Genomic DNA, 14,233 nt, shown 5'->3' with positions numbered 1-14,233 from the left:
GTTTTCCTTTTTTGTAATTTGTTTGAAGATTAATAAATAATAGAAATAATTATGATATAGGCAAGAATAAAAATGGATTAAAAAGGAGTTAGGGTGAAGAATAATTACCAAAATATTAAAAACAGGTATTTTATTTATTTGCATTTAATTTTTTTTCACAATGGGCTTGTATCATTACTTTTTAGTTTTTAAGCTATTTTAATTAGTTAATGATGAACAATAGGCTAGAAAGTGGGAATTATCCCTTGGTCAGTGGGCCAGTCAGAAGATGCAAGGGTGCTTTATACCTGTGTTTGCTACACAGAGACAGGATCTGACCCTGGATCCTTGTGAGAACTGCCATCCTTTCGTAGTTTCAGCACAAGTTAACCTAGATGGAGAGCTGTCAGCCAGACAGACTTATAAATTATTTCCTTAAGAGTTTCCGGAGGAAGGGCAGGGTTGTCAGAAGGAGCCTAAGAAAGACCTCTAGTACATCTTGAAATGCCTGAAGTATGGACGGGGCTAATTTCTTCGGTTTGGTCTAAACAAGCCCAGGTTTGATCCTGGTTCCTCATTCTCATGTCCAACAACAGTGGACATGGTTGCTACACTACTAGGATCAACTTAGGGCCCCCAGAATCCTGACAGGCCACTGTGTGCCCTTGTTGATCCTTGTAGCTCCAGCACTGAGTGTAGTACCTGGCTCGGCAGGTGTGCTCTGAACTGCTGTGAGCTGCAAGCACAGGTGCATGGTGTGCAGATCCATTGAAATGATCGTGAGCCAGGTCTGCTAGAGCACATCAGACACTGGGCAAGTCCTCTGCCCCCAGTGGGTCAGTCTCTCCCACGTGCCTGTGAGCCACAGATGTGGAACTCAGATAACCCGTGCTCATTAAGTCATGTCCCCGGTGGAGATCACAGTGGCACATTGCCTTAGGAGTTTGGTGATGACAACCTGCCTTCCTGGGCTTGACCCCACTAAGTAAGTTAACCATGATGATCCCAGATTGGAAGTCGTGTCAAGGCAAGCCTTGCCTGGATTATGACCACAGCATCACCTACCAGCCTTGCAAAATTAGTGTCTCCCTAAAAGCCCCAGTTCCACCCACATTTCTCAACCACCCCTCTTTGTTGGTATCTACACTCCCTTCTAATGGCTTCTTGAGAACAGAACAAAAGCAACAAGGTGAGGTGGTGGGAAATGAAACTGAATTCCAACTTTATCCTTCTCTGATGACTCGGTAGTTAACACAATGTAACAGACATATTTCTTAACCTCTCTGAACCTCAGGTTCCTCGTCAATGAAATGGACTTAACACTGACCCCCATATTTTGGGGGAAGCAAAGCACGATGTCTGGTATACAGATGATGCTTGATAAATGTTACTCTTCCCTTTCTCTTTGAAAAGTCAAAAACATATGGCCTGAGTCCCAAGACTCCGCGTGATCTGGTTCACTCTCACCCTCTCCCTCTCCCTCCAGGCACTGGGCTTCCCCCCTATTTTTTGGACAGCCCAAGCACATTGCTGCCATGGGGTCTTTCGCCACTACTGCCTTTGCTAGGTCATTCTCCAGGTGTCCACATGGCTGGTTCTTTCCTTGAATGCAATCTCTGTTTAAACTCCTTCTCCCCAACCATCTGCATACAAATAGAGACCGATTCTACTTTGTAGCTAAAGGCAAGATTCTCATCTCTAGTGGTCAAGTTTCTGTTCTCCGTGTGCTCTAGGAATCAGGTCCTCATTAAAGAAAATGAAAGGCAAGCTCCACTTTAGAACCCGGTGCCTCTGGCCCCCTAGCTGTGCCCTGTAGTGGAAGAGGGCAGGGAAGGGGCGGAAAGAAACTGGACAGAACCTGAGGCTGGTGTTTGGAACCCATCCCCACTCCTCACACAGCTTTCTCCATCAGCCAGCAAAGAGGCCCAGGACGCACGTAGAGGCAACCCAGAGAGCGATGCAGGTGCCCCGAAAGGACCGTCTCAGGTCCTTGGCTCCCAAAATGATGGTGCATGACAGGACACAGTGAGGGGGAGATTGGGCCCTGGACACCCAGCAGCTGAGGCGGGGCTCTAATGTCCGGTCCCAAGCACAAAGCCCAGGCACGTGCAGGGACCCGGAGTCTCGTCATCCTCCACAAGCGCCCTACCTTGTCTAAGATCTTCCCTCACCTGTCACCTGCCTTGGGGCAGAGACCTAACCTTGCTCAGTGGGAACTTCTATCCCGGACCTGCCTCCACACGGTCCCCGGACCAGCATCCACACGGTCCCCGGACCAGCATCCACACGGTCCCCGGACCAGCATCCACATGGTCCGGGGTGTCCTCTCCACACCTGCTCACAAAGTCTCGGGACTGTGCCTGATGCCTACCTTCCAGTCCCTTCTGCCCACCGTTCATGCCAATGAGGTGGGCACCCTGCCCCCGCCACTCCACGCCTCTCCCACGAGCCACCAGAAACAAGACACCCAACAAAATCCCTTTCCAAGCAAGGTCAACCCTGCCAAACATGTCTTTCTACTCAGTATCATTTGGAGGTGCAGCAGTATCACATCCTGCCCCCCTAAACGTTGCCTCAATTTGCTTTTCCTCTAAAAAAAAAAGTCCCCAGGAAAGTCACGCCTGTGTTTCCCTGCACCCCGAGGTGTAAATGTCCTTCCTGGGGGTGGGTTTGGATAAGGGCTGGAGGAGACTTCCTGAAACTGTGAAGCTGCTCCAGGAATGCCAAAGTCAAATTGCAGGGGGTGAATCTGAACCTCTCTCCTCAGCAGATTAAACTCTGGGTGTTTGCTTACCATTCAGATGCACTGAACTGAACACCCCCGACTTAACAAGAAGATAAAGAGATAGGAATTGGTAATTCATCACCAAAAAGCCACTGCACCAATCTCCTGCCTCTTGTCCTACCTCTTCTCCCCTTGATCGGAAATGAGCGTCCAGGAAAGTGCTCGGGCATCCCTCGCCTTCCCCATCCTGGGAGAAAGGGTCAGCTCTGGAACCACCATTCCAGGTTCACTTGGGGTCACGAATCCCAAGGGGTAAGAGGCCATGTCCTTCACTCCCAGCCCCTCTGCCTTCTACAACTTGTCAGGACCAGGGTCCCCGGCAGGGGGGACTCACCGCTCAGCCCGGGGGTGGCCATGGTGCGGGCGCGCAGGGCAGGAAACCGGGACTGCCCCGCTGCTGGGGCTGCTCTGGCGTCTGCTCTGGCTTATTCAGTCGCGGGACTAATTCCATCGCAGCTCAGCTCCGTCTGGACGTGCCCGCCCCAGCCTGCTGCCGCTGCCTCCTCCCCCATCCCTCGCCAGCGGCTACCAGGCCTCCCCGGAGCTGCACCCTAGGCGCACCGGCGCTGGTCGCGCCACGTGGAGAAAGGAGGGCGTTCCCGTGGGCCGGCTGAGTCCGGGACACGCTCCGGTTAATGAAGCTGAGGGGCGAGACAGTAAGACCGCTGCTCTCCCCACCCGGGGAGCTGCCTGCTAACCTGGTTCGGGTGTGAGCATTCAGCCGGATTATCTCGTGAACAGCCTGGCTGATTAGCTTCCAATTCCGCCCGGGAAGCCTGCTTCCCGCCGCCCTGGCCCTTATCGCCTGGGTAGGGGTGGGAGGCTCCCCCGCAGGCCTGCCTGCACTCTACCCGCCACCAGATGTCCCCAACTTTCTCTAGATTAAAAGGCGCAGGAGTGGAGGAATCGTGCCCCAGGGACAGGAAGAGGGACTGCAAGAGGCAAGGGGAGGGGCTTGGGGAGGCAAGGGGTTTCAGCAAAGCTTCCCAGGGAGACGCTGGGACCAGCTGAGGAGGTAGATGGTGGAAGCTCCATTCCAGGAAAAAGAGGAGTTCCATCTCTCCGGAATGGCTTTGACATCTAGCCATGGGCAGGGGGATGGAAGAGAAGACCTCCAAAGGGCCATTCTGGATGATGGAATCTACAATTCCAAGACGCCCCCAAGCGAAACAAGTGCATTAATACCAGGGACCCTGAAAATGAAAAGGTATTATAACATTATATGTCAAGTAGGCTCTGAATGACTTTCCTATCTCCTATGCTGATAAGGTGGGCTGGTGGGGACTGCTCCCCACTTTATAGATAAGGAAACTGAGGCAGTAAAGGGGAGTCAGGGGCTGAGCAGAAGGAAAACCAAAAGCAGTGTGTGCCAACCTGGGCTGTATCCTGGGCACCAGGGGTAACCATGGCTGACGTGGATGTGGACTTCCTCGCCCTCAGCATCCTTCTCAGAGCCTCCCCCAGAGGAATTATCTAATTCTAGTAACAAATCTATGAGGGAATTACTGCCTGTGTGCCCATTTCACAGATCAGGAGACTGCAGTGTAAACGGTCAGGCACCGTGCCTCTGAGGACTTGCCTGCTCCAGAGCCTGTGCTCTAACACTTGGTTCCTGGCTGCTTGAGACAACACCCTTCTCCATTCACTTCTGGGAACCTTCTCTACGTGTTTTCAATGCCAGGAGGATTGGAAACCTTTCCACCATGGTGGTTCCTTATCCATTCCCTCTCTTCTCTCCCTCCCGCACTGTTTTAGTCCCTTGGTCCCTGCATACTCCTCCCTTGAGACTCCCCCTAAGACTCTCACTTTGGGGACTGTCCCATCTGGTCTAAGGGTGACAAAAAAGAGAGTGCCTGAGACCAGAGGCAGACCCACCCTGGAACACATGCAGAATGGGGACAGCTCCTGGCTCATACCCCCACTACCAGTTTCTCCTTTTTACCCTACTTCCTGCATTTTTTTTAAATCAAAATATGCAATTTTTCTGACTCAGCTTTTTTCTTGGCAGTGAACTGTACTATCAGTAAATATGAGGGGAACTCAGGCTATGGAGGCAGTTGGAAAACTGACACCTTCTGCTGGAGAGGCAGACTCCCTGCTGAGTTCCTCTGTGGCGATGCCTCCAATGGCGTCTCGTCCCCAGGTGGAGCATTAGGCCATCAGTCAGAAGGGAGACAGGTAATTCTCTGGCCCTGGATCTGGTTTCCTACAGAGACCATAGAGGCACTCAAAGTTGCAGGTGGGGTGATGGATGGAGGATGACAGCCTTGGAATTATTGAGCAGTTACATAAAACTTCTATCCATTCTTCCTTCCCTCTACCTGGCTAAACTCCCCACCAAAACGACTCAACACAACCCATGCCATTTGCCTTTAATGTATCTTCCCTGGAGGTTCTTCCCCAGCAGTGACAGAAGCAGAAAGACCTAGAAATGCAGCCGTCACTGGTTCCTGTGAGAACAGGGCCGAATCTGTCAGCACCAGGGACGTGCGGCTCTGATGCACCGGCTCCGGAGTTCCTGCCCAGGTGTCCAGGTACTTGGGTTCTGAACCTGACCCTGCCACCCAGCAGCTGTGTGACCTTTGGCAAGTTACTCAAGTTCTCTGAGCTGCTTTCATCCGCTGCAAAGGGGCAGGAGAGGGCAGTGGATGAGATGTCTAAATCCTTTCCAGCTCCATGGTCCAGTATGTTCAATGAGTTGAGTCTCTCCTGGGCTAGGAGGATCCAGCATGAAAGTCAATCTTCCATCAAATTCCTGTCTCATAGCCAGGACAGTTGCTTTATTCTCATGGGTGTGCTCTCCCCACCTAGAGTTTCTGCCATCTTGCCAGCATATACATGTAAGCTTTTTTCATAAAAGTCTAAGAAAGGTGATCTCTCCTTGAGAGTGACAGCAGTGGTTAGTGATTTGGGGACCCGGTGAGGTCTGGAGTTACCTACACCTCTTCTATCCACTAAAGGATCCTGGAGTGGGCAAGGCCTTGGCCTCCAGCATCCAGCCCAAAAGGAACTCAGCTCCCTCACCCCTCAGAACAAAGGAAATCCTCAATGCTCTGCCACTGACGGTAGGGACACTTAGGGTTTCCCTTTGAAGCTTGATTTCCCCGTTTTTCTTCTGGTCACTTTTTCCGTTATTAGAGAGCAATTCATAGTTACTCCCGGACTTTCTGGCTTATTTGACCCTCCCAGCCGAGTGAGTGAGACTGACGTTCCTGGTTCCAGTTGAGGAAACTAAGTCTGAAAACCGCTAAGGGGCTTGCTGAGGCCACACAGTCCGGCGAAGGCCATGGGTGGAACCTGGGCCGCCCCCGAGTCTGGGGGTCCCCGGCCACGGCCACGCCTGTGCCGCAAGGGACCACGTTCCCGCACATGCCCAGCACCGCGTTTCCAGCCCCCCAGCCCCCAGCCTCTCACCCTCCCACGGGGGCGACTGAGGAACACAGGCACTGGCTCAGCTGAGGGCTCAGAGAACCCCTTGCACACCCACTGGGGCCCCTTCCCCATCAAGTCAGCCACACTGGCCAGAGTCTGGCAGGAGCCTGGCTCTAGGGACTCCTCTGCTCTGCCCAGAAGCCCCTGGATTCAGAGGCTGGAGACCCCAGTGTTCCAGAGCAAATCCCTTCTCCTTCAGCCACTGGGCTGTTTCCAAGGAGGCCTGGCGCTCACTTTCCCCTTCCCTCCCCGTGGACGCTGAGCTGCCACTTTCTCCCCGACGTGGGCGGGGAGACCCCGGGGCTCAAGTGTTTCCAGATGGAGCCTGTGCTCCCCTACCCCCCACCCCCTTCGGCACCAGCCTCAGAGCTCCAGCCCAGCCTACAACAGCCATCTCAGCCTAGATGAACCACGAGCCTTTGGCAAGATGACAGGCTGGCCTTTATTGTGGGCCCGGGGAAGCCCGGGAGCGGAGCACGCATGCGCCAAGCAGGGGCTGCCAAGCGGGTGGTGACGGGTGTCCGCGGCAGGACCGCGCCTCACTGGCGGCACTTCCTGGGGGAGCACTTGCACTGCATGGCGTTGAGGACCACGTGGTGGATGACGGAGCCGTTGGCGCAGCGCAGGGGCACCTGCATGGGCTCTGTGCGTGTGGGCGCGCAGCAGGCGCACTGGTCCTGCACGTCCTCCGTGTCGATGGAGTACAGGGCTTTGCTGGTGCATCTTCCCTACGGCAGGGCAGAGAGAGGCGGCCGTTGCGGGCGGTGGAGAGTGCCAGGGTGGGGAGGGCTCTGGGGCAGCCCACTTCCTCCACCTGCCCTCCTCCAATCAAGAAGGTCTGGCCTTGCCCGGAGAAACACCGGACAGCCAAACAACGTGTAAAAGAGCTCTCGGGAGGTCTGAAAGGCCTGTCCTAATGGAACTGTCACACCCAACTCCCATCTTCCATTAAGCAACTCTCCATTCTCTTCAGAGGACGTGTTGAATCATTGCTCGGTTTTCTTCTTCTAGGGTCAAAAGTTCCCATTTACTTCAATAAAACATAGGCTTTTTAAAAAAATTTTAAAAGCTCCCAGTTCCTTTCACTTCTCCCCCCTGTGAATTTCCCAGATCCTTCGACTCTGTAACTAAAGAGACGTGACCAAACAAAGAACTTGCCCCTCCTAACCGAGGACCCCTTACCTCGCAGTAGTGAATGTCCACTTGCTCTTCAGACAGACAGTCTCCCACTTTGACGTACTGCAGCTTGGCAGTGATGTCCTTGCACTCGGGCTCCTCACCTACAGGACAGGTGAGAGATGGCACCTGTTCTTCCACACAACACTCTCCAGCCCAGTTCCCTCATTTACTGGAAATAGGTCAATTTCACAGTAACCGGATCACCAAAGCCAGCCATGGGGAAGGCAAGTCAGTGGTCCTGGTTCCCCTCAGCTTCTCCTGGCCCTTCATATTCAGAGATATAGTTATCGCTGGGTTTAACTCACTTAATGGCACAATTTTAATTGCAGGAGGAGCGTAGATTCACTGTGCTTTGGTGATGTCAATGGATAGGACTTACTTTTATGTAATTGTAGACTCTAAAAACCATGATGAATAAATAAGGAAACACAAGCTTTAAATGACACATTAAACAAGCTGGACACAATTGATATTTATAGGACATTCCATCCGAAAACAACAGAATACACTTTCTTCTCAAGCGCTCATGGAACATTCTCCAGGATAGATCATATCTTGAGTCACAAATCAAGCGTTGGTAAATTTAAGAAAATTGAAATCGGATCAAGTATCTTTTCCAACCACAACGCTATGAGACTAGATACCAATTACAGGAAAAAAAAACTGTAGAAAATACAAACACATGGAGGCTAAATAATACGTTATACTAAATAACCAAGAACTCACTGAAGAAACCAAAGAGGAAATCAAAAAATACCTAGAAACAAATGACGTTGAAAACACGATGAACCAAAACCTATGGGATGCAGCAAAAGCAGTTCTAAGAGGGAAGTTTATAGCAATACAATCCTACCTCAAGAAACAAGAAACAACTCAAATAAACAAGCTAACCTTACACCTAAAGCAATTAGAGAAAGAGGAACAAAACCACCCCCCCCCAAAGTTAGCTGAAGGAAAGATCGCAAAACTCTGATCAGAGGGCTTCCCTGGTGGCACAGTGGTTAAGAATCCGCCTGCCAATGCAGGGGACATGGGTTCAAGCCCTGGTCTGGGAAGATCCCACATGCCGTGGAGCAACTAAACCCATGCCACAACTACTGAAGCCCGTGCACCTAGAGCCTGTGCTCCATAAAAAGAGAAGCCACTGCAATGAGAAGCCTGCACACCGCAATGAAGAGTAGCCCCCGCTCGCCACAACTAGAGAAAGCCCGTGTACAGCAACAAAGACCGCACACAGCCAAAAATTAAAAAAAAAAAAAATCAGATCAGAAATAAATGAAAAGGAAATGAAGGAAACATTAGCAAAGATCAATAAAACTAAAAGCTGGTTCTTTGAGAAGATAAACAAAATTGATAAATTATTAGCCAGACTCATCAAGAAAAAAAGGGAGAAGATTCAAATCAACAGAATTAGAAATGAAAAAGGAGAAGTAACAACTGACAGTGCAGAAATACAAAGGATCATAAGAGATTACTGCAAGCAACTATACACCAATAAAATGGACAACCTGGAAGAAATGGACAAATTCTTAGAAAAGCACAACCTTCCAAGACTGAACCAGGAAGAAACAGAAAATATGAACAGCCCAGTCACAAGCACTAAAATTGAAACTGTGATTAAAAATCTTCCAACAAACAAAAGCCCAGGACCAGATGGCTTCACAGGCGAATACTATCATACATTTAGAGAAGAGCTAACACCTGTCCTTCTTAAAATCTTCTGAAATATAGCAGAGGGAGGAACACTCCCAAACTCATTCTACGAGGCCACCATCACCCTGATACCAAAACCAGACAAAGATATCACAAAAAAAAGGAAACTACAGGCCAATATCACTGATGAACATAGATGCAAAAATCCTCAACAAAATACTAGCAAACAGGATCCAACAGCATATTAAAAGGATCATACACCATGACCAAGTGGGGTTTATCCCAGGAATGCAAGGATTCTTTAATATACTCAAATCAATCAATGTGATGCACCATATTAACAAATCGAAGGATAAAAACCATATGATAATCTCAATAGATGCAGAAAAAGCTTTCGACAAAATTCAACACCCAATTATGATAAAAACTCTCCAGAAAGTAGGCATAGAGGGAAACTACCTCAACATAATAAAGGCCATGTATGACAAACCCTACACACTAGGGTTTGCATTCCTATACACTAACGATGAAAAATCTGAAACAGAAATTAAGGCAACACTCCCATTTACCATTGCAACAAAAAGAATAAAATACCTAGGAATAAACCTACCTAAGGAGACAAAAGACCTATATGCAGAAATCTATGAGACACTGATGAAAGAAATTAAAGACAATACAAACAGATGGAGAGATGTTCTTCGACTGGAAGAATCAACATTGTGAAAATGACTATACTACCCAAAGCAATCTACGGATTCAATGCAATCCCTATCAAACTACCAATAGCCTTTTGCACAGAACTAGAACAAAAAATTTCACAATTTGTATGGAAACACAAAAGACCCCGAGTAGCCAAAGCAATCTTGAGAACGAAAAACGGAGCTAGAGGAATCAGGCTCCTGGACTTCAGACTATACTACAAAGCTACAGTAATCAAGACAGTATGGTACTGGCATAAGAACAGAAATATAGATCGATGGAACAAAATGGAAATCCCAGAGATAAACCCATACACACATGGTCACCTTATCTTTGATAAAGGAGGAAAGAATATGCAATGGAGAAAAGACAGCCTCTCTTCAATAAGTGGTGCTGGGAGAACTGGACAGCTACATGTAAAAGAATGAAATTAGAACACTTCCTAACACCATACACAAAAATAAACTCAAAATGGATTAAACACCTAAATGTAAGGCCAGACACTATAAAACTCTTAGAGGAAAGCATAGGCAGAACACTCTATGATATAAATCACAGCAAGATCCTTTTTGACCCACCTCCTAGAGAAATGGAAATAAAAGCAAAAATAAACAACTGGAACCTAATGAAACGTAAAAGCTTTTGCACAACAAAGGAAACCATAAACAAGACGAAAAGACAACTCTCAGAATGGGAGAAAATATTTGCAAAGGAAGCAACTGACAAAGGATTAATCTCCAAAATTTACAAGCAGCTCATGCAGCTGAATATCAAAAAAACAAACAACCCAATCCAAAAATGGGCAGAAGACCTAAATAGACATTTCTCCAAAGAAGATATACAGATGGCCAAGAAGCACATGAAAAGCTGCTCAACATCACTAATTATTAGAGAAATGAAAATCAAAACTACAATGAGGTATCACCTCACACTTGTTAGAATGGGCATCATCAGAAAATCTACAACAACAAATGCTGGAGAGGGTGTGGAGAAAAGGGAACCCTCTTGCACTGTTGGTGGGAATGTAAATTGATACAGCCACTATGGAGAACAGTATGGAGGTTCCTTAAAAAAGTAAAAATAGAACTACCATATGACCCAGCAATCCCACTACTGGGCATATACCCTGAGAAAACCATAATTCAAAAAGAGTCATGTACCACAATGTTCACTGCAGCACTATTTACAATAGCCAGGACATGGAAGCAACCTAAGTGTCCATCTACAGATGAATGGATAGAGAAGATGTGGCACATATATATACAATGGAATATTACTCAGCCATAAAAAGAAACAAAATTGAGTTATTTGTAATGAGGTGGATGGACCTAGAGTCTGTCATACAGAGTGAAGTAAGTCAGAAATAGAAAAACAAATACTGTATGCTAACACATATATAGAGAGAGAGAATCTAAAAAAAAGAAAAAAGGTTCTGATGAACATAGGGGCAGGACAGGAATAAAGATGCAGACGTAGAGAATGGACTTGAGGACACGGGGAGGGGGAAGGCTAATCTGGGACGAAGTGAGAGAGTAGTGTTGACATATATACACTACTAAATGTAAAATAGATAGCTAGTGGGAAGCAGCAGCATAGCACAGGGAGATCAGCTCGGTGCTTTGTGACCACCTAGAGGGGTGGGAAAGGGAGGGTGGGAGGGAGACGCAAGAGGGAGGGGATATGGGGATATATGTATACATATAGCTGATTCACTTTGTTATACAGCAGAAACTAACACAACATTGTAAAGCAACTTTATTCCAATAAAGATGTCAAAAATAATAAGATAAAAACCATAATGATCAGAGCAATCCTCCTGCACTTATAACAATATCCAGAAGCTGACGGGCAATGAGGTAGCTAAGAAATACAATTAATCTCTATCCATCCCTGCAAATGTCATTGTCTCTGTGGGAGCTGATCGTAGGAGCCCTTATGGAATCTTCCCTTTGGGTATAGCTACCTCTGGGTCGCTAGCATGGGTCTCCTTATGTACAGGGGTTAAAAGCATTCAGATCTGAACCTCTCCTTGGCCCACTGATAATCTAAGATTTAATGCCACCTCATTATTGCCCGTCCAAACACTGGGAGTTTTCCATTCCTGGATGGCTCCAAATCTAAATCAACTTTAACCACCTAATAGTTGGGCTCCCAACTCCCAAATAATGTCATTTTAAAGTGAAAGCCTGCCAACCACATTAAGAGGATGAAAAAGGAAAACACATTGAGGCCAACACACTATATTCTTTTGCTGTAGATTTAAATCCCTGAGCCTGGCTTCTTTTCCTTATGGAAGGTCCCCACCTCTTGAAAGCACAGACCAACACAGGCCCCTTTTGGCCTCGCTGCTAGTTTTGAAGATAACAGCCTCGGCGCAATTCCATGTGCAGCACGCCTAGAGAGAATGCATCTCCTCTGATGGTTTCCTGACCACATTCTTCAACCATGCAGACAAGAACCATAGAAAAAGATGCTTTCAGAGTGTGTTTTCCGCAATCTGCAACTTGGTTACAGCAACTACAGGGACTGTCAGAGTGAACCATCAAGAAAAGAATGAATGACTGAACGCTGAAGATATTCGTGTTTTTACTCTTCCTTTCTCTACCCAAAAATAAACATGGGAACGTGGGCCCGTGAACCCCAAAACTAACTAAACTAAAAGACAAAGAATATTAGTCCAGGCAAGTAATTCTACATTCAGAGAATACAGCACTAACACTGGGATTCTGAAAGGTACTTGTGCTCATGGAAACAAGAACGCAAGAACATGTGGTGAGACGCTGTCTGGTGGGCAGGCTTGAGCTCCGTCTCCAAAGCTGCAGCCGTAACTATTGGGACCAACCAGTACAACACAACTGCAAGGTCAAGAGGAGCTGAGAGTGAAGCAGACGAGGTTAATAAAACTGAGACCAGCCTCATAAATCCTCAAGAAGGCTGTGTTCACTGCAGCCCCACAGCCAGCTGCTGGTTTCCCTTTCTCTCTGGGAGAGCTGCACGACACCCAAAGATTAGAGGCATACTGAATGTCCGCTCTGTCGAGATCATGAATCAAGGTGCCTGTCTTCAGGAGTTCTGGTGGCAGAGGGAAGACATTCTCTCATGATAGGACTACTATGACCAACCCAAGGCTCTGCAAGGGGAAAGGCAGGTAAGAGGCTAGTGACTGCCAGGAGTTTGGAAGGAAGGAGGAAGAGTGTGCCTCACAGGCATCTTGAAATGGGGCTTGAGCAGGGGGCAGTCCAAGGACACGCAGGGTGGGGTGGAAGTGCCCTGCAGAATTGAACACAGTGACTGCAATATCTTTCTAGAAGAAAGTTCATCGCAAAGAACAGTCCCTGGACTTCTCCTGATGGATTTCAAGGGACAAGCTATTGGTAAGGTACTTACATGTGTCACAGCATGTGCCTGGAATTTTCATGATTTTCCCCTAAGAAAACAGCAAAGTCCCAGATTAGGCACAAATAGTACATAGTGGACACTTTCAGTCACTCCAGGCCAAGTCCTCCTCTGGACTCACAGTCCTGAGCTTCAGTCCCCAGAAATGAACGGGTTTTCCCATCACAGATGTGAATAGACTGACCACCCCACCTGGCCAGGCCGAAATGATTCTGATTATTCTGAATTCCCTTCCAGCTGAGTCACCAGGATCATCATTCCCAAGGGAGGCTGGAAATCAGTTTGCTCTCTCACCATCCCAATCAAGGATCACAGATCCAGTCTCCCTCAAAGGAAGGTGTTTTCTTAAAGCATATGGTACAGTTGAGAGAGTTTTGTCCCTGCATCAGGCTTTGATTTTGTAATTTCGTTGATTTTTAAACTAGGTCAGGGTTCTCCTTGGACACTGGGAATCACGTGTCCAACAGCAGAGCTGGACCACTGTTCAGAAGAACCCTCTTCTGAGAGTCGAAGATGGAGACAGTCAAGAGGAAAGCAGGGCCTGAGCCCCAGCTACTCACCCCCTCGGCCAGACACTTGTGTCCATCGAAGGGCGGGCAGCCCGTGACCCTCTTCTCCCAGATGAGCTCGCCTCTCTTGTTGACCCTGCAGAAGTGACTGTCACAGCCATCCTGGAGAGTCTCGTCGCGCTGGAAGGAAAGAGGGGAGGTGGGCAGAGCAAATCTGAAGACGGTGTTTGGGGTCCAAAGCCACTTCAAGCCATGACCTTGACTCCTTGGAGTTGTTGAGACAAGGTAGGGGACCTTAGAACAAGACCGAGGCAGTGTGTGCAAAGTCTCCACACCCAGAACCCAGAACGGAGGTGGAGTCCAGTTTTATGGCTTGTTAACTGGGAATGGGGCTGCATAAATGTAGGGCATCCCTAACTCTACTGACCACTTAACAGCTTAAAGAATTAAGACACAGCAAAGGGAAACTGGCCCTGGCCCATCAGTAGCTGAACTAGAGGTGAGCCAGGCGCCCCCTGCCAGCCCCACCAGCCCACTCTGGCTTTCATAGAGCCCAGTCTGTGTCACCCTGATTGCCTGGCCAGTCTCATAGACCATCAAG

At 48.3% G+C, this 14,233-nt stretch overlaps 2 protein-coding genes across 2 annotated transcripts in view; both read right to left on the bottom strand.

The window, feature by feature from the left end:
• The window catches only part of ANO2 (anoctamin 2), a 334,695-nt gene extending 330,758 nt beyond the window's left edge, over positions 1-3,937 (bottom strand). Inside the window, exon 1 of the mRNA XM_060167142.1 lies at positions 3,099-3,937. Coding sequence (XP_060023125.1) covers positions 3,099-3,120 — 22 coding nt within the window. The 5' untranslated portion in view covers positions 3,121-3,937. The remainder of the gene's footprint in view (positions 1-3,098) is intronic.
• A 2,677-nt stretch (positions 3,938-6,614) lies between these two features.
• VWF (von Willebrand factor) overlaps positions 6,615-14,233 on the bottom strand; it is a 136,507-nt gene continuing 128,888 nt past the window's right edge. Inside the window, exons 49-52 of the mRNA XM_060167140.1 lie at positions 13,684-13,812; positions 13,115-13,154; positions 7,379-7,476; positions 6,615-6,924 (exon numbers count right to left, since the gene is read on the bottom strand). Of these exons, the coding sequence (XP_060023123.1) occupies positions 6,736-6,924; positions 7,379-7,476; positions 13,115-13,154; positions 13,684-13,812 (456 nt within the window). The 3' untranslated portion in view covers positions 6,615-6,735. The remainder of the gene's footprint in view (positions 6,925-7,378; positions 7,477-13,114; positions 13,155-13,683; positions 13,813-14,233) is intronic.

This window comes from Lagenorhynchus albirostris, chromosome 11, assembly GCF_949774975.1.
Source record: "Lagenorhynchus albirostris chromosome 11, mLagAlb1.1, whole genome shotgun sequence".
NCBI classification, from domain to species: domain Eukaryota; kingdom Metazoa; phylum Chordata; class Mammalia; order Artiodactyla; family Delphinidae; genus Lagenorhynchus; species Lagenorhynchus albirostris.
Note: the sequence above shows the minus strand (reverse complement) of the source record. Positions and strands in the feature narration are given on the sequence as shown.